Raw genomic sequence first — 24,647 nt, 5'->3', positions numbered from 1 at the left:
TACCTTAAGGGTTTTAATCACTGTCATCTTTAACGCCCTTTCACTATGTCTTACCACCTCAGAATGTCTGCTGCAGAGGTCCTTTCCTATCATAAACTCAAAAGCCAATTGAAAAAACAAGAATAAACCATACACTATGGCCCAGAAATTTGTCCCGGGTGATGGAGCTCCTGCTATTTAATTCCAGTGGACTGCAATGGAACTGAGTATCAAGTGGAGCATAGAACAATACTACCCGTTTTGCACCACTGCCCAAGACAAATTTCTATGCCAATATACTATAAAGAACAGCAAACTGCAGGCAGCAAGTTCAGGAGCAAATCTCAGGGTTCTGCTTATGCTCATAAAACACTCAACGCTTTGTTCTCCTGGTTTCTGACATCTCCAGAACCACCCAATGGAACGACTTGTAACTCAATGTCACCCACCCATGATCATTCTTGTAATTTAAAATGTATGAAGCTTCCTGTGGGCATTAAGTACCCGGGGACATTATTGCCGATGACACTTAACTTTCATTGGTTTCTTGTATCCCTCATTTGACTCAAATCTTACCGCATTAAACAATTGCTTGCCAAAATAAAAAGTGCTTGATACCCTGCCGCAATCCAATGGACGGTTGTTCCAACACATTTACCGCAGTTTGACAGACTTGGGGATCTCCACAGTTTTGTGTTTTACTGTTTGCTGGGTGTTGTCCTCTGCGTTGCCAGCTTTGCGAGCAACATTGGGGCTTGTCACGCTCTTTCGAGATGCCTGTGGGCTTGACAGGCCTTTGCGTTGGGCTAATGGGCTAGATTGGGGATCCTTCCTCTGGACTTGTGGGCTGGACTGACCCTTCCTCTGGACTTGTGGGCTGGACTGTGTCGAGTGAGCCTTCCTAGTCATCAATGGGCTCTTGGATGCTTTAGGTTTAACTGGTTGGACAGTTTCAATGCCTTTTAGTCCCAGCGCCTCACAGTAGCGGTTACACCGATGGACAGTGGCAAACTCTTCAATAACTGAGGAAGAACAGTTCCCTGTCAGGCTCTGATACCTGCAGAAAGAAATACAATTAAATTTTTCACTCCACTAACAGTGAGGAGGGGTGGGGGACACAGACAGAAACTATTCACCCACTTTCTGTATTCGAGATCTTTGAGATTATGAAAAGGTTTAATAGGCTAGATGTAGAGAAGATGTTTCCACATGTAAGGGAGACCAAAGCTAGGGTGCGTAAATATAAGAGAGTCACTAAACAATCCAGTAGGGAATTCAGGAGAAACTTCTTTAACTACAGAATGGCTAGAATGTGGAACTTACTAACAGTTGGAGTGTTTGAGGTGAATAGCATAGATGCATTTAAGGGGAGGCTGCATAAGTACATGAGGAAGAAAGGAATGGAAGATGATGGTGCTATGGTTAGTTGAAGAGAGGTGGGAGGTGGCTGGTGTGGAGCATAATCAGTGGCCTGAACTGTGCTGTGCATTCTATGTAATTCTGTACATTTAACAGACCTCATCTTTGTGTGTGCATTTTTGCCATCAATATTCGATATATTAATTACAATTTGCTTTAATCTGTGACTGTTTCTGTTCATCAAGCTAATGGAAGTCAATGCTTTTGCAGTGTTAGCATCAATGCTAAAAGCAGGTCAGGTGCAGCAATGACTGGGGCAGCATGAAGCTTTTCTACTCTTCACAAATAACGTGTCTTCTTCAGGTGACCGTCTCCTACTGTGAATCTTTCCATTTCCCACCCCAGTCGTTCTACATAGCCTCTCTAAATTAATTTGCCAAAACCAAATGGAAACAGAAAATACTACAATTACACCGTGGGCCTGTAAGGATCACAAGAGGAGAGGGCTACATTTTGGCTGCTGGGTTGCCACATCACGCCAGAGAACACTGACAAATGTGCTGCTTTCAGATACCAAATTCCTGTGCATTTCCAACATTTTGTGTTTCACTTTTTCATCTCTTGCTAATTTTAAGTACCATTTTGGGTCGATTACAGTTAGTTTTGTGCTATGGATCCATGCCACAAGGCAATGGGTTGAGAGTAGCCACAGTTATTTCACTTACAATACGCTCAACTCGATCTTAAAATTCTCATCCTTATTTTCAAATCCTTCTATGGCCTTGCCTTATCCCTGTAATCTCCTCCAGCCCTACAATCCTCCGAGATACCAGCTCTCCTCCAATTCTGGCCTCATGCATCCCTGTTTTTAATCACACCACCATTGGTGGACATGCCTTCAGCTGTCAAGGCTGTTATTGTTGTTGCATACGCCGGAGAGAGGAGACTTTCTCCAGTCTGGACTGGATCCAATTTGAGCTTCCAGAGTTGAAAGATGCTGTTCAATTGCAAATAAAGTTCGACCGGATGAATCACAACCCTGACCTACCCTTTGGAAGTCGTTGCGATCTGCACGTCTGTGAGTTTCAGTCCCACTCCTGTACAGACAGAAAACAAAATGGTTTACTAAGCTACGACATTTGTTTTAAAGAAACAGACCCTCTAATTTCCCTGGGTCACGATCCAGGCCATTACCCTGAGGTCACGCCCTCCAGCGTTGACCTCAGCGGAGTTTGTAGTCAGTGGGAGGACAGCTTATTTACATGGGTCGGGTGGATGCATCTCCAATTGGTTGGTTGCCCATGCGCCCCACACACCAATACCAACAACCTTGGCTGCGGGTCTCTTCAACCCTTTTAGCAAGGGGACTGCTATGGGAAAGTCATTCTGAAGAACATTTAAACTCTGGAGGAGGGGACAAGTGGGAGCTGCATATGCCCTTGTGGAGGCCAGTATTAGCATAGCAACTGTCCATACTACTCCAGTCTCATTAGATTCTGAGGATCAGGAACCACTGGCCTAGGGTGTCCCCACCTCATGACTTGTGTACCTTCTCAGGGACAGACGGAGATTCTGCATTTTATAAAGCAGCTACAGAACGGCAGAGACATAGCAGAAACCCCTTTTGAGGAATTTCAACCCCAATGTGCCCTTTACAGCTGCGTTCGAACGTTCAAGAGATTATTTTCCCCAAGTGCAAAAAAAAACGTGCAGCAGCTCCACTTAGCATTGAGGCTCAATGATGCTATTTTCCCCATTAGACACCAGAAAGGGTTAGATTTTATTAGGGTAAATCGTTCATCTGACAGGATAGCTCATGGCAGCACAGAATCGACAAGCAAGAGTCGGGAAATCGAATGGGGATCCATATCATCAGAAACCCGTCAGAAATCTCAGAATTATACATTCAGCCCATTGCGCCTGTGCCAGCTCTTAAAAAGAGATATCCAGTTAGTCCCACTCCCCTCTTCTTTCCTAAAGCCTTGTAAATATGTTCCTTTTCAGGTATTTATCCAATTCCCTTTTGAAAGCTATTATTGCATGTGCTTCCACCACCCTCACTATGTAAAAATATTCTTGTCTAGTTCCTTTGTCAATATTGTTAAAGCTTTGTAACACTCAACCTTCAGTAATTCTGAGCAAGAGACTGGAGTCAATGCACTGTGTAAATGTTAGCGAACACTTCACACTATTTACTTTGGTTTTGAGGCACCGACAGAATCAGTTTAGAATCTGTAAATAGAGCATTCAAATGTATAGTGTTGGTATTCAATCATTCTGTTCTACCTGTTCCTGAGCCCAGGACTGATACACATGGCAACTGCACAGTCACTGGGATCTCAGGCATACAGACGACACGATGAGAGGGGATTCAGGCACAGGGACATGGGGGAGACGGTGGCGCAGTGATAATGTCACTGGACTAGTAATCCAGAGACCCAGGCTAATGGTCTAGGGACACAAGTTCAAATTCCACCACGACAGCTGGTAGAATTTAAATTCAATTAATTCATAAATTCAAATTAATTAATAAAAATCTGGAATTGAATTCAGTAATGGTGCCATGAAGCTATCAACTGTCATAAAAACCCATCTGGTTCACTAATGTCCTTTAGGAAAGGAAATCTTTTGTCCTTGCCTGATCTGGCCTACATGTTTTTTTTAATTCATTCATGGGATATGGGCATCGCTGGCTCGGCCAGCATTTACTGCCCATCCCTAATTGCCCTTGAGAAGGTGGTGGTGAGCTGCCTTCTTGAACCGCTGCAGTCCATGTGAGTTAGGTACACGTACAGTGATGTTAGGAAGGGAATACCAGGATTTTGACCCAGTCACAGTGGAGGAATGGTGATATAGTTCCAAGTCAGGATGGTGTGTGACTTGGAAGGGAACTTGCACGTGGTGGTGTTCCCATGCATCTGCTGCCCTTTTCCTTTCAGGAGGTAGAGGTCACGGGTTTGGAAGGTGCTGCCTGAGTAGCCTTGGTGCCTTGCTGCAGTGCATCTTGTAGATGGTACACACTGCTGCCACTATGCATCGGTGGTGGAGGGAGTGAATGTTTGCGACTGAGGTGCCAATCAAGCGGGCTACTTTGTCCTGGATGGTATCGAGCTTCTTGAGTGTTGTTGGAGCTGCACCCATCCAGGCAAGTGGAGAGTATTCCATCACAATCCTGATTTGTGCCTTGTAGATGCTGGACAGGCTTTGGGGAGTCAGGAGGTGAGTTACTTGCTGCAGCATTCCTAGCCTCTGACCTGTTCTTGTAGCCACAGTATTTATATGGCTACTCCAGTTTAGTTTCTGGTCAATAGTAGCCCCTAGGATGTTGATAGTGGGGGATTCAGCAATGGTAATGCCAGTGAATGTCAAGGGGAGATGGTTAGATTCTCTCTTGTTGGAGATGGTCATTGCCTGGCATTTGTGTGGCGTGAATGTCATTTGCCGCTTATCAGCCCAAGCCTGGATATTGTCCAGGTCTTGATGCATTTCTGCACGGACTGCTTCAGTATCTGAGGAGTTGCGAATGGTGCTGAACATTGTGCAATCATTAGTGAACATCCCCACTTCTGACCTTATGATTGAAGGAAGGTCATTCATGAAGCAGCTGAAGATGGTTGGGCCTAGGACACTACCCTGAGGAACTCCTGCAGTGATGTCCTGGAGCTCAGATGATTGACCTCCAACAACCACAACCATCTTCTTTTGCGTTAGGTCTGACTCCAACCAGTGGTGAGTTTTCTCCCTGATTCCCATTGACTTCAGTTTTTCTAGGGCTCCTTGATGCCATACTCGGTTAAATGCTGCCTTGATGTCAAGGGCAGTCACTCTCACCTCACCTCTTGAGTTCAGCTCTTTCGTCCATATATGAATTCAGATCCACAGCAATGTGGTTGACTCTTAACTGCCCTCTGAAATGGCCTAGCAAGTCACTCAGTTCAAGGGCAACTGGGGATGCACAACATATGTTGGCCTTTTCCAGAGGCATCCGCTTCCCATTAAAAATAATTTTTAAAGATATCGCACTGTGAGGGAATTCAGGAGCACACAGACACCACACTATCAAGTCTCTAAGATGGAGGAAGAAGCAAACCATAGTCTAGATGGATGCTCCTATAGACACCTAGATTGCCATTGACCTTGGACAGATGCAAAGACTCAAAATTTCATTGGATGGGCACTTAGATTCGACTTTCAAGGAATGTGGCTAAACATTAAGCCGGTAAACAGCAATGGGAAGTAACAGACTCAATAAAACACCAAATAATATGTACGCATTGTGACGAGATGTAGAGGAATCTGAGGCAAATTAGACCCCTTCAACCAGCAGTTTTTTCTCAGATGATGAGTGTACACATACATGACAACTGTAGCATGCAAGAAATTAGATCAATAGGTGGGGAGGGAAATCAGATGGATGGGGGCATGTCCCAGAAATTTGAAATGGTACTTGATGAATTCTTAAGAGATACAAGTAAATAGGATGCCTTGATTGCAACTTTTTAACATTGAGCCTGGGCATGCCACTTTACACATTGGCACGCGTCCACAAAAGATAATTCCACAAGACTGCCTGGGATACATAACAGAAAAGGAAACATAGACATCTATGAATATCCTTCACAGCCCGGTCTATTTCATGAATCGCTTGTGTTCCGTTAACCCTCCAAACTATGCTGGCGACTCCAACAAAGCATTCTTTTGCTCCACCGTTTCTCAGCAAAACTGTGAAGCAGCCAATGTCCAGTAACTGCCACCATATCGCAGTGTTAACAAGAGTGTTGCATACATTAGAGTCACAGAGAGATACAGCACTGAAACAGGCCCTTCAGCCCACCGAGTCTGTGCCGACCAACAACCACCCATTTATACTAATCCCACATTAATCCCATATTCCCTACCACATCCCCACCTTCCCTCAATTCTCCTACCACCTACCTACACAAGGGGCAATTTACAATGGCCAATTTACCTATCAACCTGCAAGTCTTTAGCTGTGGGAGGAAACCGGAGCACCTGGCAGAAACCCACGCGGTCACAGGGAGAACTTGCAAACTCCGCACAGGCAGTACCCAGAACTGAACCTGGGTCACTGGAGCTGTGAGGCTGCGGTGCTAACCACTGCCCCACCGTGCCGCCCATTAGACAACAAGACAATGCACCACGGCCACTTAACACCTGGTAACAATCTTGCACTCCTCCGTTTTATTTAGAAAGACCTAATACTTGTTATCACTGATGACAGGTACATTTTCATTTGTGCCCAGTAAAACGGAAGTTCATTAGCGAGTCTGTATTAACACTGCTGTTTAGTATCAAAGGTATGTATTAGTGATATTTTATTCATTCTCAGGATGTGGGCATCGCTGGCAAGGCCAGCATTTGTTGTCCATCCCTAATTGCCCTTGAGAAGGTGGTGAGCCACTTTCTTGAACCGCTGCAGTCCACGGCGTGTGGGTACACCCACAAGTGCTGTTAGGAAGGGAGTTCCAGGATTTTGAGCCAGCGACAGTGAAGGAATGCCGATATAGTTCCAAGTCAGGATGGTGTGCGGCTTGGAGGGAAACTTGCTGGTGATGGTGTTCCCATGCATCTGCTGCCCTTGTGCTTCTTGGTGGTAGAGGTCGCAGGTTTGGAAGGTGCTGTCGAAGGAAGCTTTGGTGAATTGCTGCAGTGCATCTTGGCACTGTTGACAACACCTTCCATCACTCTGATGATTGAATTGTATTATTAACATTGTTCTACCATACAGCTGTCTCACTGATTAGTCCATTTTTGCATTGTTGTAAAGCAGATACCAACCATGTTTCCATTGTTGTATAGTACAACTATATGAATGATGAGGCTGTGTGCATAGTAGACGGCATGTAAATTGGTTTGAATTTACACCACACTACAGTAAGGAAGTGTGATCACTGGTCGTATACTTACATTTCTCTAAAGATTGGTCTGTATTTACAATGCTCTACAGTCAAGGCATCTATTTCACATAGCTTTATATTTCAGTGGTATCAGTAAATTTTCAGTGATCACGCTGTTATCAAGTACAGGTTGCCTGTCGGTAGTATTTTGTGAGCAATCTGTTCTGTGCTACACGGTGAAATTTTAACCCTACCTTGTAAGTCAGTTATTAGCAAATTGCCATTTGTCCATTGGTAAATCCAGTGTTGAAAGGTGTGACACTTCAGTCCAATTTCCGAGTCACTATTCTCTGGCAGATTCTTGCTTTTGTCTTCCATTGAATACTTTGTGAAATGTCCATTCAAATCTTTCTCTATTGTTGCGTAGGGGATATTGTTGGCAGGGCGATACAGCAAATGCAATGGAATTACCCTGGAAACAAAAATTCCAAGTAAGCAACAAATGACTGGCAGACGATCTTTTGAAAATAAAGACAAGCAAACAATAAGAGAATTAATGGTGCACCAAAACACTTACTCTGGCACTGGGCCAAAGTCTTCAACCACCCGAGCCTCAGCTGCAAATATTTTACTGTATTCTCTCGCTGTGTTTTGAAGCTTACATTCCTGTAAATTGGAAACAATCATCAGTCCCCTCATAGACAGATTCAAAATGTTATCAACCGCAACATCTTCACCACATTCCTCACCACCACCATAGTAAAGACATGAAGTTTTACAGCCGAGACTGACCAGGATGGTGCCAGAGATGGGAAACTACATGAGAAGGGACTTGAAATAGTGGAACAGCTTCCACTGTAACACAGAAGACCAAGAAGAGATTTAATAGAGTTTTTTTTATAATTCTGAATTATTTTTAAGCGTGAATGGGAAAAGGCTAATTCCTCTGGCTGAAGGGTGGGGGGAGCGGCTAGACTAAGGAGAGATGTGTACCACCAGTAAGTCCCATTTTGATGAGTGAGGGCCATTATCTGGATGCTTCTAAAATTAAATATTTGTGTTGATTTGTTATAAAGTAATTTTGGGCTGAGTTTTATGACCCCTTGTGACGGGAAGGGAGGCAGGGGACCCATAAAATTGTGCAGGAAGGCGGGAGGGTGGAATGCCCATTGCCTTCCCTACACCAATCAATTTAGTCCAGGGCGGGATAGGCCTTCCCGCTCAGAGACCAATTGAGGCCCTCAAGTGGGCAATTAGTGACCACTTAAGGGCCTCCTGTAGCCGCTGCTGGTGAGGGGTGCCTCCACCACGGGAGGAGGTCACCCAGTAAATCAAGGCTTTAGGGTGGGGGAGGGACCTCCTCCTTAGGCAATCTGTGGCCCATGGAGGGCACCGACGGCAAAGGCCACCCCTCTCCCATCAACCATCCCCCCCACCCCCTGACTTCAACACACAACCACACCCCCACCCTCGCTGGGGCCCGAATGAGTGTCCCTGGTGAGCCCACCTCCATTTAGATTAGATTAGATTAGAGATACAGCACTGAAACAGGCCCTTCGGCCCACCGAGTCTGTGCCGAACATCAACCACCCATTTATACTAATCCTACACTAATCCCATATTCCTACCAAACATCCCCACCTGTCCCTATATTTCCCTACCACCTACCTATACTAGTGACAATTTATAATGGCCAATTTACCTATCAACCTGCAAGTCTTTTGGCTTGTGGGAGGAAACCGGAGCACCCGGAGAAAACCCACGCAGACACAGGGAGAACTTGCAAACTCCACACAGGCAGTACCCGGAATCGAACCCGGGTCCTTGGAGCTGTGAGGCTGCGGTGCTAACCACTGCGCCACTGTGCCACCCTAAACCTGCAGTCCAGGTTCCAGCACCACTCTTCAAATGCCTGCTGCAGTACCAATAGTGGCCACCGCTCCCAGTGGTGCTGCTGGGACTGCTGAGCTGCCGGCCCGCTGATTGGCCGGCAGCTCTTGGAGGTGGAATCCCCAACCTTAAAGGGACAGGGACCCCGGAGCCAGGCAGTTAATTGCCTGAATGCCATTAAGTACAGCCGGGGATTCTCCAAATGGCTGAGGTGGGGTGTCCCCTCCCCTTTTGGGCCTGGCGTCAGGATTCCCGTCGGCTACACAGAATTCAGTACTGATTGGATCAGGAAAATTGGCTTGATAGAGTTCCTGACCTTGGCAGCATGAGGGAGCTAATTAACATGAGCAACGCTGGGCTAATGACTGTCCATCTGTAAATCTCAGAAGATGCATTCAGCTGAAGGAGGCCCTTTGGCTCAGTTACATAAGAACATAAGAAATAGGAGCAGGAGTAGGCCATTCAACCCCTCAAGTCTGCCCCGCCATTCAATAAGATCATGGCTGATCTATCCCAGGCCTTAACTGCTCTTTCGGGCCTGCTCCGCATAACCCTTGACTCCCTGAGATTTCAAAAATCTATCTACCTCCTCCTTAGATACATTTAGTGACCTAGCTTCCACAACTCTCTGAGGCAGAGAATTCCAGAGATTCACCACCCTGTGAGAGAAGAAATTCCTTCGAATCTCAGTTTTAAATGTGTGACCCCTTATTCTGTAACTATGCCCCCTAGTTCAAGATTCCCCCACCAGTGGAAACATATTCTCAACATCTACCTGTCAAGCCCCCTTAAAACTTTATATATTTCAATAAGATCACCTCTCATTCTTCTAAACTCCAATGAATAAAAGCCTAACCTGTTTAGCCATTCTTGATAAGTCAACCCCTTCATCCCAGGAATCAGCCTAGTGAACCATTTCTGAACTGCCTCCAATGCCAGTATATCCTTCCTTAAATACGGGGACCAAAACTGTTCGCAGTACTCCAGGTGTGGCCTCACCAACACCGTCTACAGTTGTAACAAAACTTCCCTATTTTTAAACTCTAACCCCCTCGCAATAAAGGCCAAAATTCCATTTGCCTTCCTAATTACGTGCTGCACCTGCGTGCTAACATTTTGTGTTACATGTACAAGAACACCCAGATCCCTCTGTACTGCTGCATTTTGTAGTCTTTCTCCATCTAAATAATAATCTGCCTTTTTATTCTTCCTACCAAAGTGGATGACCTCACACTTTCCTACATTGAACACCATCTGCCAAGTTTTTGCCCACTCACTTAACCTATTTATATCCCTTTGCAGATTCTTTGTGTCCTCATCACAACATGCCCTCCCATCTATTTTTATATCGTCAGCAAATTTGGATACACTACACTTTGTCCCTTCCTCCAAGTCATTAATATAAATAGTAAATAGTTGAGGCCCGAGGACCGATCCCTGTGGTACCCCGCTAGTTACAGCTTTCCAACCTGAGAAAAGACCCATTGATCCTGACTCTCTGCCTTCTGTGTGTTAGTCAATCCTCAATCCACGCCAACACATTACCCCCAATACCCTGAGCTCTTATTTTGTGCAATAACCTTTTATGTGGCACCTTATCGAACGCCTTCTGAAAATCCAAATACACTACATGGGTTCCTTTTTCCCGACCTGAGCAGGCCTCTACTCTCCTTAACTTCCTTTGTTATCCACGGGTGGTTCATCGTTCTCATCCAGTCCTTCCTTCCGACCGGAATAAATGTTTACTGAGTGTTATGAAATATCTGCTTAAAGGTCTGCCACTGCTCATCTTCTGACTTCCCCTGTAGTCTTATCTTCCCAGCCCACTTTAGACAACTCTTTCTTCATACCTCTGTAATGGCCCTTGTTTAAGTTGAAGACACTGGTTTGAGACCAGAGTTGCTCACCCTCAAACTGAATTTGAAATTCTACCATGTGATGATCGCTTCCCCCTAAAGGATCCTTAACTATGAGATCTCTTATCAATCCTACCTCATTATACAGTTGATCCATAATTTCCAGAATACCAATCCTACCAAGGAGGATGGGGAAATCGGCAATAATTTCCACAGGTATTCCAACGGGATCTATTTGGATACCATTAACCATCTTTATCTAGAGGAACTCCTCACCTGCATAGTGATATCATGGTTTCTTTCAATAAGGCCATTTTTACTTTTGGTCCCATAGGAAATGCAGTTCCGCACTTTGATAATGCAAGTAGCACCAGATTCGAATATCGGCTCTAATCCATAGATAACCTTCACTCGACTAGCTTTACGCCGAAATCCATCACCAAAATGCAGCTCCTTTGTCATAATTCGGCCAAAGAGTTTGCTACCCCAGAATCCTGCATCAGTTAGACCTTTGGTGATTAACATGGGAGTCATCTCGATTTCCTCACCCACTGGAACACAGAAGCAAAGCAGCGGGGGCACACTGCGTTATAAAGAATGACGGAGCTGTGATTATTAGCAAAATGTCAGTGGGGTGCATGCGAATAGGGGCTTGTACCTTACCTTCGATTTCTTCCCTTGAAATAAATCCAGACAACACTGCGACGACAAACAAAGCAGTTAGATTTTCATTCAAAACTTAGCAATATTTTGCACAGCCATGACGGGAAATAAGGAGAAAGACTTGCATTTATATTGAGACTTTCACAATCTCAGGATCTCCCAAAACCCTTTACAGCCAATGAAGTATTTTGGAAGTGTAATGACCTGTTGAAACACAGCAGCCGATCGCCGCACAGTAAGCTCCCACAAACAGCAACATGATAATGACCAGATAATCTGCTTTAGGTGTTGGTTGGGCGATAAAGTAATGGCCAGGACATCAGAGAGAACTCCCCTGCTCTTCTTCAAATAGCTAGATCCATATGCCTGCCTTGTCCCGACATTCCTTAATACCTTTGGTCAACAAAGATCTACCAATCTCAGATTTCAAATTAACAACTGACCTTGCATCAACTTCCATTTGTGGAAGAGAGTTCCAAACTGCTACCACTCTTTGGGCTGGATTTTTTTCCCAGCTCGATGTTGGGTTGCCTGGCGGTCGGGGGTGGGGGGGTTGGGGAGCGGTGGGGGGAGAAGCCGGAGAATCAAGCTGCCGCCAAGGAACCCGATGCCAGGATTGCCGGTCCCAGCGGTGGCAAGGCTCTGTGGTGGCAACTCCGCCGCTCTGCGATGGGACCCTACTTTACATATTTAAAATACACTCTGCATCAATTTAAATTTAATTCCCCGTCATCTTACCTTCAGTTCCCAATCTTGAGCACGTTGTGCGGACTCACGCGCCTTCATTTTCCCGTCCAGGAGAAGCTGGAGCCACCGAGGTGGGGAATGGGGCAACTCCGCATTATGTTGAACAGTTTTCAGCGCTGGCAGCCTTTTAAATTGGCTGTGTTTGCTAACAATGCAACCACTAGGTGGTGCAGTACTGACACATGAACAAATGCAGCCTCATTGACTGAAACGTCACTGTCTGCGACGTCACAGACAGTGACGTTTCAGGCAGCAGCCAGTAATAAAAATGGTGCTGCTCAATCTGACACAAAAAGACAAATTGAACCCAAACTGCCTCACTCCTCAATAGCCACGATCACCGCCTCCACTCTCCCCCCGAACAGTAACCCCTCCCTCCTGCAGTCACCACCTCAATTGCCGAATTCAGTTTCCCACTCCCTCCTGATATCGCTGCTACTCTTACCTGCTCCAACCTGACTGCAGGATGGAGTGGCGAGCAGGCGGGAGCAGTGGGATGGAGTGGCGAACAGGCAAGAAAGGTGGGATGGAGAGGCGAGCAGGCGGGAGCAGCGGGATGGAGTGGCGAGCAGGTGGGAGCAGCGGGATGGAGAGGTGAGCAGGCGGGAGGGAGGGGCGAGCAGGCGGGAGCAGCGGGATGGAGTGGTGAGCAGGCAGGAGCAGCGGGATTGAGTGGCGAGCAGGCAGGAGCAGCAGGATGGAGTGGTGAGCAGGCGGGAGCAGCGGGATTGAGTGGTGAGCAGGCAGGAGCAGCGGGATAGAATGGTGAGCAGGCGGGAGCAGCGGGATGGAGTGGTGAGCAGGCAGGAGCAGCAGGATGGAGTGGCAAGCAGGCGGGAGCAGCGGGATGGAGTGGTGAGCAGGCGGGAGCAGCGGGATTGAGTGACGAGCAGGCGGGAGCAGCGGGATGGAGTGGCGAGCAGGCGGGAGCAGCGGGATGGAGTGGCGAGCAGGCGGGAGCAGCGGGATGGAGTGGTGAGCAGGCGGGAGCAGCGGCATTGAGTGACTAGCAGGCGGGAGCAGCGGGATTGAGTGGCGAGCAGGCAGGAGCAGCGGGATGGAGCGGTGAGCAGGCAGGAGCAGCGGGATAGAGTGGCGAGCAGGCAGGAGCAGCAGGATGGAGCGGTGAGCAGGCGGGAGCAGCGGGATTGAGTGGCGAGCAGGCAGGAGCAGCAGGATGGAGTGGTGAGCAGGCGGGAGCAGCAGGATTGCGTGGCGAGCAGGCGGGAGCAGCGGGATGGAGTGGTGAGCAGGCCGGAGCAGCGGGATAGTGTGACGAGCAGGCGGGAGCAGCGGGATGGAGTGGCGAGCAGGTGGGGGCAACGGGATGGAGTGACGAGCAGGCAAGAAAGGCGGGATAGAGTGGTGAGCAGGCAGGAGCGGCAAGCAGGCGGGAACGGTCTCGAGCAGCTACTCGAGGGAGAGGACAGAGGGAGGGAGACGGCAAGAGAAGCGGTGATTGAGGCGCCGATTGCAGGGATGGGGGGGTCGCCGCGTGCTGTTAGAGGGGAAGAAGGCAGTGAGTGCGGCCATTAATGGGTGAAGTAACACTCAGACGTCATCACGTCGGACGTGATTGCTTGGTGATGTTGACATGCGCATATGCAGACCCATACTGGCACGCTGCCAATGTTCAAACGCACTGATGATGTCAGCGATTGCTCTGTGCATGTTCTGCATTGTCAGGAGACATTCTGTTTCCAAAATGGCACCAGCACCTGCTCCTGTATCAGGTGACACCATGAACGGCATCGCCAATGCTGCCCCCGCTACGTGACTGGGAGGGCGTGGGGGGCCCGCCGTCAGTATGTTAAGTGGTCACCCACTGAGTAATCGTAGCAGCAAGGGTCCCATGCGGGGCAGCTGCCATTTTCTGCACCTGCCGCCATTCTTAGCCGCCGGACAACAAAATTCAGCCCTTTGTGTGTCAAAGTGTTTCTGAAAGGCCTGGCTCTAATTTTTAGACGGTGCCCCCTAGATTCTCAACCAATGAAAATAGTTTCTCTCTATCTCCTCTATCAGTTCCCATTAATATCTTGAAAACTTCAATCTAATCACCTGTTAATCTTCTAAATTCCAGGGAATACAACCCTAGTTTGGGTAATCTCTCCGCATAATTTAACCCTTGGAGTTTAAGCATCATTCTGGTAAATCTACACTGTACTCCCTCCAGGGCCAATATATTCTTCATACAAAGTGACTCCTGACAACGCAGCGTCCCACTGACCTCATCAGAGCGCTGCAAGCTGCGCACATGCTCAAACGGGATCCTGCTCTCGGCACCTGCGCGGCCTACTGTCCTGCCAGGATTGTTCAGCGCATGCACGGGAAAACATCATCACCTAACGTGCCTGGTCGGTCTCCGCGCATGCGCTCGGTGCTCGCTCAGCCTTTTTTCCCCCCGCACGGGGGAAACGTGAAAGAGAGAGAATGACAAGATAGGCAGGGGAGAGGAGGGAGACTGCGAGCGGGAGGGAGCAGGGGAGCGAGCGGCCGAGGGGGAAGAAGGGGCAAGGCCACGGATTCAGTTGAATTGCACACACAATCCCACACATGCAGCTATCCTGGAGTTCAGGTCTAAACACAAAGCTCACTGAAGTGATGCTGGATCAAGTTGTGGATTTGGCTCTTATTACAACACAGAAGCAGCTCTCTGCCGGTGTTCATGCTGAACACAAGCTCCCAGGATTTATCTGTTCCAACCTCCAAAATGTTAGAAACCTCTTTTTAAAATGCTCACTGGTTTAAAATGAGGGTTTGTGTCCTGAAATAATCGTCAATAAAATTCATGAAACAACCCGTTGCGGGGAGCAGGAGCAGGGACCAGAAGTGGCCATTTTGGTTTCCATATGTTTTCGTTTTGTGATAAATTGAGCAGTGCCATCTTTACTACTGGCAGCTGCCAGAACGTCGCAGACAGTGACGTTTCAGTGGAAGAGGCTGTATTTGCACATGTGTAAGTACTGCGCCACCTAGTGGTTGTATTGTCAGCAAATGCATAAGATGTGGTGCTCAGAACTGCTCATAACTCCAGGTGTAGTCTAACCAGGGCTTTGTATAGCTGAAGCATGACTTCTAACCACTTGCATTCTAGCCCTCTAGGTATAAAGGCCATTTTAATGATCTATATACATGGACTCCTAATTCTGTTTGGATCTCCACTACTTCTATCTTTTCACCACTAGTAAAGTACTCTGACCTATCATTTTTAGTTTCAAAGTGGATGATCTACACTTGCCCACAATAAAATCCCATTTGTCACAGTTTTGCCCATTAACTTAATGTAGTAATATCTCTGATATCTGGGACTGAGCCAGTGACGCCTGCTTTTCCAGCCTAGGAGGAGGACTGGTAGCTATACTTCCCGTGGTGGATCAGCCCATTGAATGGTTTGTTGTCTATTACAGGAGCTGTGCCCAAATGACAAAGAGCCTAAAGGCACCTTGTCACATCTGACACAAAGACTATGATAATCACAGAATCATATCCTTGGCAGTTCAAAAATCCAAGCTATCCTCCAGTCTCCCAAACACGGCAACACCTTCCCCTCTTATCAAAACACCGTGATGTCACCTCAGACATTTCCGTAACAGGCCTAACATTTTCACGAACCTTCATTGCTGAAGAGAAAATCAGTAGCGTCAGAACCGTATTCATTCTCTACGACACATTTGTAAACTCCACATTCCTTCTTCGAGGCCTGTACAATTGCCAGTGACACCTGACTCTCATCACCAGCACTGAAAAAAAAATGCAACAAGCAAATGATTAGACTGCACAGGCAGTGAACACCTCAAGCCAAGAAACCACTTCCTTAGAGACCATCTAACTGAATGGGAATATTCTTTGTTGGCCTAGGTTCCTGCAGTGCAGTTCAAATTGCAGCAGGACAGAAGCTTCAAGCTCCCCGCTGCTCCATGAGGTTTTCTTTAAGGAGTGTCAACAGCCAGCAGGCTTGGCCTTCTGAAGCTAACCTTTTCTCGAAGTCTGAATGCACCATTAATGTGAGCTTCAGGCGGTATGAGCAGCTCCACTGATGGTGTGAGGATAAGATGGGCACAATATATTTGTGAAGAGCACAACTGGGAAGAATCCTACATTTTTTAGAGGGGCCAATGGAGTTCCTGCTGCAGGAAGGGCAACTAAGGCCATTGGCTCTCTCCTGTTAAAGTGCAGGCACAAAGTAGCATGGCTCAAAGTGGCAGGGGCAGTTCCAGTTTCCCCAGTCTTTAACCCCACAGCAGAAAGGAGTGTGAGATGAGGGTACAAGTCTCAATTAAATGGAACAATTTATTTTTTTTATAGATACAGCACTGAAACAGGCCCTTCAGCCCACCAAGTCTGTACTGACCAACAACCACCCATTTATACTAATCTTACATTAATCCCATATTCCCTACCACGTCCCTGCCATTCTCCTACCACCTACCTACACTAGGGGCAATTTACAATGGCCAATTTACCTATCAACCAGCAAGTCTTTGGCTGTGGGAGGAAACCGGAGCACCCGGCGGAAACCCACGCGGTCACAGGGAGAACTTGCAAACTCCACACAGGCAGCACCAAGAACTAAACCTGGGTCGCTGGAGCTGTGAGGCTGCGGTGCTAACCACTGCGCCACTGTGCCGCCCCAATTGTTTAAATGAACAACGTGATGACACTGTTGTCAGCCAATGAGTTGGAGGTAGGGCAACACTTAGAACAAATAATCAATTTTACAGCAAAGTCTATTTACAGCCGAGTTCATTTAAACACAGCCTCTGTGCATTACAGCCTTCTCTCACCAACTGTAAAATGAGCAGACTCTTCATTACCAGATCGGACGGTTCTTAACCATCGGTCAAACAGCCTTTTATAAATAACAAAAAGAGTTGAAAGAATTTTTGTCCCTATGATTTTTCTCCTGTGTTGTCCTGGAGATTAATCTTCAATCTGTAGAGCATCCAGGACAATACTGAAAAAAAAAATGCTGGATTTTCAGCCAGTGCTAGATCAGAATCTCAGCCCTATGACCTGAGTAGGTTGCTTACGGCTGTACCCAGATGAAACAGCGGACGGAATTCTAGATCAGGGTGAAGGCTCCGCCCACCGGCCAAAAGGTCAGGGGTGAGCGCGCCTCTGCTGGACCTGGAAGCTACGCCGTAATTTTACTCCAAGAGCTACCGGTCAATCAGCGGGACGGCAGCTTCTCGGTCCCAGCAGCACCACTGGGAGTGGTGGCCACTGCTGGGACTGCACCCAGCCAGAAGAGGACCGTGGACATCGGCCTCCATAAAGGTGAGTAGGGTTTTGGGCCTCGCCAGGGACAACTGGCTGGGCCCTGGACGAGGGGGCGCTGGGGTCACTCTGGACGGTGGGGGGAGCAACTCCTCTGAAGGGCGCAGGGTGCCCAGTCAGGAGGGTACCCTGCCCCACCCCAGGCCCGCAAGGAGGGTCGCCAGATTTTACCGGGTGGTGAAGTTCCCGGCTGCCACTGGTAAAATACCAGCGGTGGCGGGAGGAGGCCCTTAAGTGGCAATTAATTGGCCGCTTAAGGGCCTCAATTGGCCTGGTGCGGGCGGGTCGTTTGTCACCTCCCCCACCGCTCGTAAAATTGCAGAGGGGGAGGGAAGGCAACGGGAACAGCAACCCACCTGCTCCCCCACACAATTTCACACCCCCCCCACCCCGTATCCAGCCCGCTCCTGCGGGGGAGGGGGCGTAAAATTCAGACCTACAACAAGGAGTCTATCCGTTTGGAACAAATGACCAAAATATCTATCACTGGGGTCCCTGGTATAAGATGGAATGTAACACAAGCTGGCAATAGTTACCTTCGCTTTAACTTGTCCAAGTGACGTCCATCTTTCTGCCACGTGATGGTGGAGTCGCTCAACAGATTGAAGAACTGGCACCAAAGCTTCAGATTCCCAGAAGCGTCTGAAAACTGCTCCGCTCTAATCTTTCGAATTACCTGAGGAGCTGAAGAAGGCAAATATAAAAAGTCTCGTCACAGATGGCCCAGAGAAAGTGGCCTCGAGAGCTTCCGTGAACAGCAGATCCAACAGTTCAAATCTCATCCCAGACATGCGTGAAATCAGTCACAGCGACCAGTTTTAATTCAGGACACAGTGAGCCAACTCACCTCACTTCATGAGTAAGAAAAAGGTGAAGTCATGACTTATAAAACCTCTTTCTCACCAGTAAAATAAACTTAACTCTTTCTCTGTTCCCCACAGTGTATTCTGATCCAGTCAGCAAAGTGAGTTTGATTAAAATGAAACCAGTTTAAGTTTTATTTCTTTTTTAATTTAGTTTAGCTAGGATTATTACAAAACCGGAATGTGCTTAACGAGATGCCAGAATTACTGGCTCAATTTTCCAACCTTGTTTGCCAATGTGCAAAAGCTTCATCCAAGTCACTGGGGCACTTGCAGGAGATGTCAATGCAATAATATCGACACTGATACCTTCCCTTCCCCTAACAGTGACAATTCTACACCCCACAGTATGACACAAGTTGCCACTGATCTCTCTCTCGCTCTCCCTCCCTATCTTTCCCGACATAGCTGCCCACCATCTTGAAAATCCCATCTATCTATAACAGTAACTTGCTTTAAAAGCTTGGTCAAAGAGGTAGGTTTTAAGAAGCATTTTAAAGGAGGAGAGAGAGGTAGAGAGGTTCAGGGAGAGAATTCAGGAGCTTAGGGTCTTGGCGGCTCTTGGTGGACAGAAGGAAATCGGGGATGCCGGAATTGTAGAGTTCTTGGAGGGTTGTAGGGCTGGAGCAGGCTGCACGGAGGCCAGGGAGACACCTGACCATAAGCATGAGAATTTTAAATCCGAGGCGTTGCTGAACTGCGAGCCAACACAAACCAGTGAGCACAGAGGTGATGGGTTCATTGATTTCCTTATGTCACAAGGGCGTGGAACCAGATGCTAGATGTTCCTCCATAAGAAAGGGAAATAATATGGGAAGGAGATCATCTGAGGTGGAGGAGGGGGTGCTATCTTTGCGTTCTGGATTGCATCAGGTCTTGGTAGAAAACCTAGAATGTCTCACCTCAGGGAAAAGTCGCCTAGGTCTGACTGGAGGACCCCGTGAGCTCACTTTTGCTGCCTTCTATGGGGGCTTAATACTGGAGCTGGAAGGACTATATACAACATTCACTAAAAGACAGCAGGGGTTTTTACCTGGGCAGCAATATGACAGGGCAGATCTCTGGGATGTAAAATAGAAACAACCAGAAGTGAGTTGTTCTGTATTATCCAACACAATGCTTCCTTCACCTACCAAGAGTGTACATCAGGGACTTGGGGCAAAGATCAGGGGCCCAAGTAGGATTTCCCATCCAGGGAAATTCATGGAAGATTGAGCTAGATTTACTGATTTCCGAGCCAGGATTCCCGTTATGCACAGGGAAAGCTGAAAACTGACAGTGCAACTGAGCTAAATGAACACTCATCCTTCTACAGGATCGAACCCATATTGAAAAAGCAGCTTTAACCAGATATTTTGGTCCATCTAATGGTTACAAATACTCATTCAAATACTCATTCAGGTGCTAGGACCTTAGTCACAGTATTACAAATAGGGCTGAATTTAATGGGCCCCCGAGAGACGGACGAGGAGGTGGGGTGGGTGGGGGTGTACATAGAATTGTGACGGGAGGCAGGGGTGCGGAGGGTCTGTTGCCTTCTCGTTGTACCGGAATTTAGTCAGAGGTGGGATAGGCCGAAGACAGCCTTCCCACCCAGAGGGCAATTGAGGCCCTGAAGAGGGTTATTATCAGCCACTTAAGGGCCTCTTCCCCCTCCTGCTGGAATTACACCAGCGGCCAGAGTGGTGGGGGCCTCTACCACACAGGGAGATCACCCAGTAAAATGAAGCAACCTCCCTGCAAGCTTTGGGTGGATAGGGGTGGCCTCCTCTGTGGGCAATCTGTGGGCCAGGGAGGGCCCCCCCAGCAGAAAATCACCTACCTCACTGAACCTCCCCTCGCACTGCACTCAACACCCACCTTCCATTCCTCCATTGCCCAGCCCTGCTGGACTGGCCCCCGTGACCCCGCCTCACTTACCTTAAATCTGGGTCTCCAGCGTGGGCCTGGGTCCAACACTTCCTGCAGTACTGGCACTGGCCACCGCTTCCAGTGACGTCACCGATACTACGGAGCTGCCAGCCTTGTGATTGGCCGGCAGCTCTTGGAGGTGGGATCTCCGTCTTTAAAGGGGTGGGGATCCTGGTGCAGGGCTGTTAAATGGCCTGGCGCTGTAGAATCGCTGCAGTGGGGGGCTCCAAATGGTTAAGGAGCGTTTCCAAACGCCTCTTCAGCCTGGCACCAGGACCCCCGCTGGCTCCACTAAATCCTGCCCATCATGTGCATTGCAACACACAATGAAATATCTCCACTCTGTCCCAGCCCCTTCACTGGTACTTGATGCCAAAGGATCACAAAAGCCCAGAAATTCCTGTTTTAGATCCAGCAGAAAAATAAACAAGTGGCATTTTATTCAAGAGACTGGCTTGTGCTGCTCTCCATCACCTTGCCTAGTGGCCAATCCCAGAAAAACTTCCTTACAGGAAGTGGGAAAATCAGAATTCTGTCCCCGAAACAGGTTTCCCACCCGCGAGTCAACCTCATGGACAGGCAGGGATATTGCCTGTTCTTACTGGTGGAGCGTGAGGTGATGGCCGGCAAGGTGGGGGGGGGCGGGGGGATCAATCTCCGACTCAAGGAGAGGATCCATTTCCCAATCCTGAGGATCTGCAATCCCGGGAGGGGAGTTCGCATCCCAGGGTGGGCGGAGAGGTCTGATTCCCAACCTCAAGAGTGGAGGGGGAGTTGGGGATGGTGAGGAGGTTGCTATATGGTGAGTGTCTCTGGGCGAGTTGGGGTCCAGTTGGAGATTTTTAAAGTTTGAACATCTCACCCGTTCTTGGGGATTAAAATTCATCACCATCTTACAAATGGCACCAGCAGGGAATTAGTAAAGGTTTGACTTGCGCGTCATGCCGGTCACAGTTGTTGCAAGGTCCAGGGAGAAATTAATATCAAAACCTTCAGAAAAAACCTAAAGGATAAATTCAGCTCCTACACACTCCCAGCAGGAACCACTTTCAAAGAGAACAGGTTGGCAGCTAATGCTACAACACAGCGGCTCCAACTCTCCAATCCATGTTCCCTTTGATGGCAAGTCCCTACTGCAAGTGCTGTATTTGTCCGAAGGTTTCATTCAGATTCTTACCTTTAAAGGGGTTCTTAGTTGATTTGGCCTCTTCCGTTTTTACTTCACTTTTAACAGAAGCGGATTTGGCATTCTTGGTCATCTCTCCTTTAGCCAATGGGGAGCCTCCATTTTTATCTTCGGGCTCCTGGTAAAGCTTCGGCACTTCAAGTGTGGACATCTTCCGTGCCATCGTCGGAGAGCGTCTCTCCAACGGCACAGTCTGCTGCACCACAGGGGCTTGCAAGAGGGCGCCACTTCTCCTGGGTGCCAACGGAAATTGGCTCGATTCCTCCTCGGTGTGGCCGGCATCCCCTTGTGTATGGTGGATTCTCTTCACTGCCTCCTCTTTCTTTGGTTGTGTTGGCAAGTTAAGCACATCGGAAGCTGGCACTTCGGAATCGTCTAGTTGCTTGGACCTGGGTAGGAAGATTTTGCGGCGGGCACCTGAAGCAAGCTCAGCCGGTGTGGCAGATGGGATGACGAGCGGGGTATCACTAAGCTTAATCTTGGTGCCCGAACCTTGCAGAAGTGGCACTGTAGGTATGTCTCTCTTTACTGCCTCGTTCTCCTCTATGCTTGCTGTTCCTGTGTTTTTAAACGCAACGTTACCCACTACAATGGATGGCACTTGGTTAAGTTCGGACACCTGGGTATCTGAGATACCCTTTGTAATTTGTAAGTCATTGGCTGAGGTAACATCTTCTGTATTCGGTATCAATGGTTTTAGAGCAGAAACTGTTTCGTTATTTGGAATACACGTCACTTCCAGCAGTTTACTTCCATCACTGGTAACCTCCTTTAGCACACCACTTTCTTCTGCTGTGCCTACCAAACATGGGGCTGCGTTTTTAGCGGTTTTGCCGTCGGCAGATGGAAAGGCAGCCACACCTTGCCCTTCCTCTGCGCCTTCAAGATTGTTAACATCCAAGATTGACAGAAGAGTAGGTGCCCCTCCAATCTTTCCACCTTCTGGTGTCACCGTTAGATTTATCTCTGTAGGGCTAACGCCAAGGTCTTCCAAAGGCCCCGCAGAAATTGTTGGGTGCACAGATGATTGCGTCTCTGACACACTAGTAGTGCGGTTAGGAGTGCTGGGTGGTGCGACAGCTGGGAGGGCAAGATCAATGCTTTTCTTACTCAAAGGTGACGCTGAGGTAAAGGTGTCCACATTAGATTCTTCCACCGTGCTAGATAACGGCATAACGTTGAATCCGACATGGTCGACATTTATCCCTGCCAAAGATCTAGTAGGTTCTTCAGTAACATGGAGATTTTCACTACCAGTTCTTCCAGTGCCAACAAGCTCCTTCTGTAACAATGGCTCCATGGCGGTCAGCAGTGATTTATTTGGATCTGAAACTCCTTTAGCTGGTTTCAAAGTGCTTTTGCCTTCATTATGCGAGTGCAGTTCAGGGACGGGTGAGATATTTGGTTTTCCAACATCGACAGCGGGGGCTTTTTCCCCCAATAGAAAACTGGGTATCTTTAAGTAAGATAGGAACTTTTCGACTAAGTTAGCGCCAAAACTGTCTGTGGACACATCGCGTTGCACACGCTCCTCAGGTTCTACTTCCTCTGCATGATCAACTTTCAGGAATTCACCTTCAATCTCACCAACAGCTTCCTCGGGTTCTTTTTTGTCGGTAGCCGTTGCCTCAGCAGTGTTTTCTTCAACAAAGGGAAGCGCTAAATCAATGAAAGTTCCTGCCACCAAGCTGTCTGTGACAAATGGTTGGCCTGCTGTGGTTCTTGCTTCCTTCACTTCAGGGGCCACATTATCTACAGGCTCTGGGCCTTCTCTGGGGGTCTGAGGCATGTCTAGGACTTGACTCTTATCGCCAACAGGAGCCGTTGTGGTGACTTCCATTGCTTCAGCATCAGTTTTAAGGTCCAGACCTTGCTGACAGACAGGCTGTGTGGTCTGGCTTCTCCTTCCTGCGGCTAACTGCATCTCCTTGTCGTTCTGAAGCGGTAACACGCACGGGCTGGGGGAATCTCTTAGCTCCGGCTGTGCCCCTTCCAAAGTTGTGGTCTCTGGAGTGGGGTGCTCATCCGAGATGTCATTTTGCTCCAAGATGTTCAAGAAATCCAATTTCTCCCACTCACCATTCAAGGAACCGACACTGCACACGTCCCCTATACTCTCAGAAACAGGTGAGATATCAGATCCCTCCTGTTCCTTACACCCCACACTCTGAAATAGGAAACAAAAAGAAATGAATCTTTAAATCAGTAACACAAATTATTCTACAAGGTTACACATACTGGGATTATTACTGTTTTGTGATCGCTTCTCATTACTATTAATACAAGGCAAAGAAGGTTAAGTGGAAATTTTAACAGAGGTTTTCATTTTAATTATAATGGGTTTGAATGTGGTGAATGGGGAAAGACCATCTCCTCTAGTTGGGTAGTCAGTAATAAGTGATCATTAGTTCCAAAACTGTCACACTTAGGGCTAGATCTTGACTTTGTGTGATGGTGTAAAAGGGGTGATTGCAAGTCAGCAGCCAGATTCTATCTCTCCCCATTGACTTCCTGCAAATAAAACGCAAGAGAGATGTAAAAGAGGCTGCTGGCTGCCGAACACTCATTTCACAATATCGTATAAAGTCAAGGTCTACCTGAGAGAGTGAGGAGAGAAATCAGGAGAAATATCTTGATTCAGAGTAGTTAAAACATGTAATGCTTTGCCACAGAGACCAGTGCTGTTGTTTCATCATTTGATGGACTGGACGCTATGGGGACAGAGCAGGGCAGTGGAGTTGATATTGGATTGAAGCAAATTCAGACGTCAGAAACACCACATAAACACACACACACACACACAAACAAAGACACACCACACACAGACACCACACACAAACACAAACAAACACACACACACCACACAAATACACACACACAGAGTCGGTCAGTCAGCCTCTGACATGTTACGGTTGGAGCGTTACCCTCCCGCAGAACTGAAAACTGAAAAATGCACAATGCTTAAATAGGATCAGAACAAAAGAAATGGGACTAGATAAGTAAAAGCACACACAAGAGCCGAGACATGGGTAATGGGTAATGTGTAATGTGCTTAAAA

General features: G+C 47.7%; 1 protein-coding gene across 1 annotated transcript in view; it reads right to left on the bottom strand.

The window, feature by feature from the left end:
- Positions 1-633: 633 nt before the first annotated feature.
- Positions 634-24,647, bottom strand: part of alpk3a (alpha-kinase 3a) — a 78,568-nt gene continuing 54,554 nt past the window's right edge. The window contains 12 exon segments of the mRNA XM_068015192.1: positions 634-773; positions 837-1,036; positions 2,387-2,435; positions 7,451-7,668; positions 7,774-7,862; positions 11,219-11,493; positions 11,606-11,641; positions 15,965-16,092; positions 18,166-18,313; positions 21,581-21,877; positions 21,962-23,756; positions 24,013-24,100. Coding sequence (XP_067871293.1) covers positions 634-773; positions 837-1,036; positions 2,387-2,435; positions 7,451-7,668; positions 7,774-7,862; positions 11,219-11,493; positions 11,606-11,641; positions 15,965-16,092; positions 18,166-18,313; positions 21,581-21,877; positions 21,962-23,756; positions 24,013-24,100 — 3,463 coding nt within the window.

The sequence above is a fragment of the Heterodontus francisci genome, chromosome 35 (assembly GCF_036365525.1).
Source record: "Heterodontus francisci isolate sHetFra1 chromosome 35, sHetFra1.hap1, whole genome shotgun sequence".
In the NCBI taxonomy this organism is placed as follows: domain Eukaryota; kingdom Metazoa; phylum Chordata; class Chondrichthyes; order Heterodontiformes; family Heterodontidae; genus Heterodontus; species Heterodontus francisci.
Note: the sequence above shows the minus strand (reverse complement) of the source record. Positions and strands in the feature narration are given on the sequence as shown.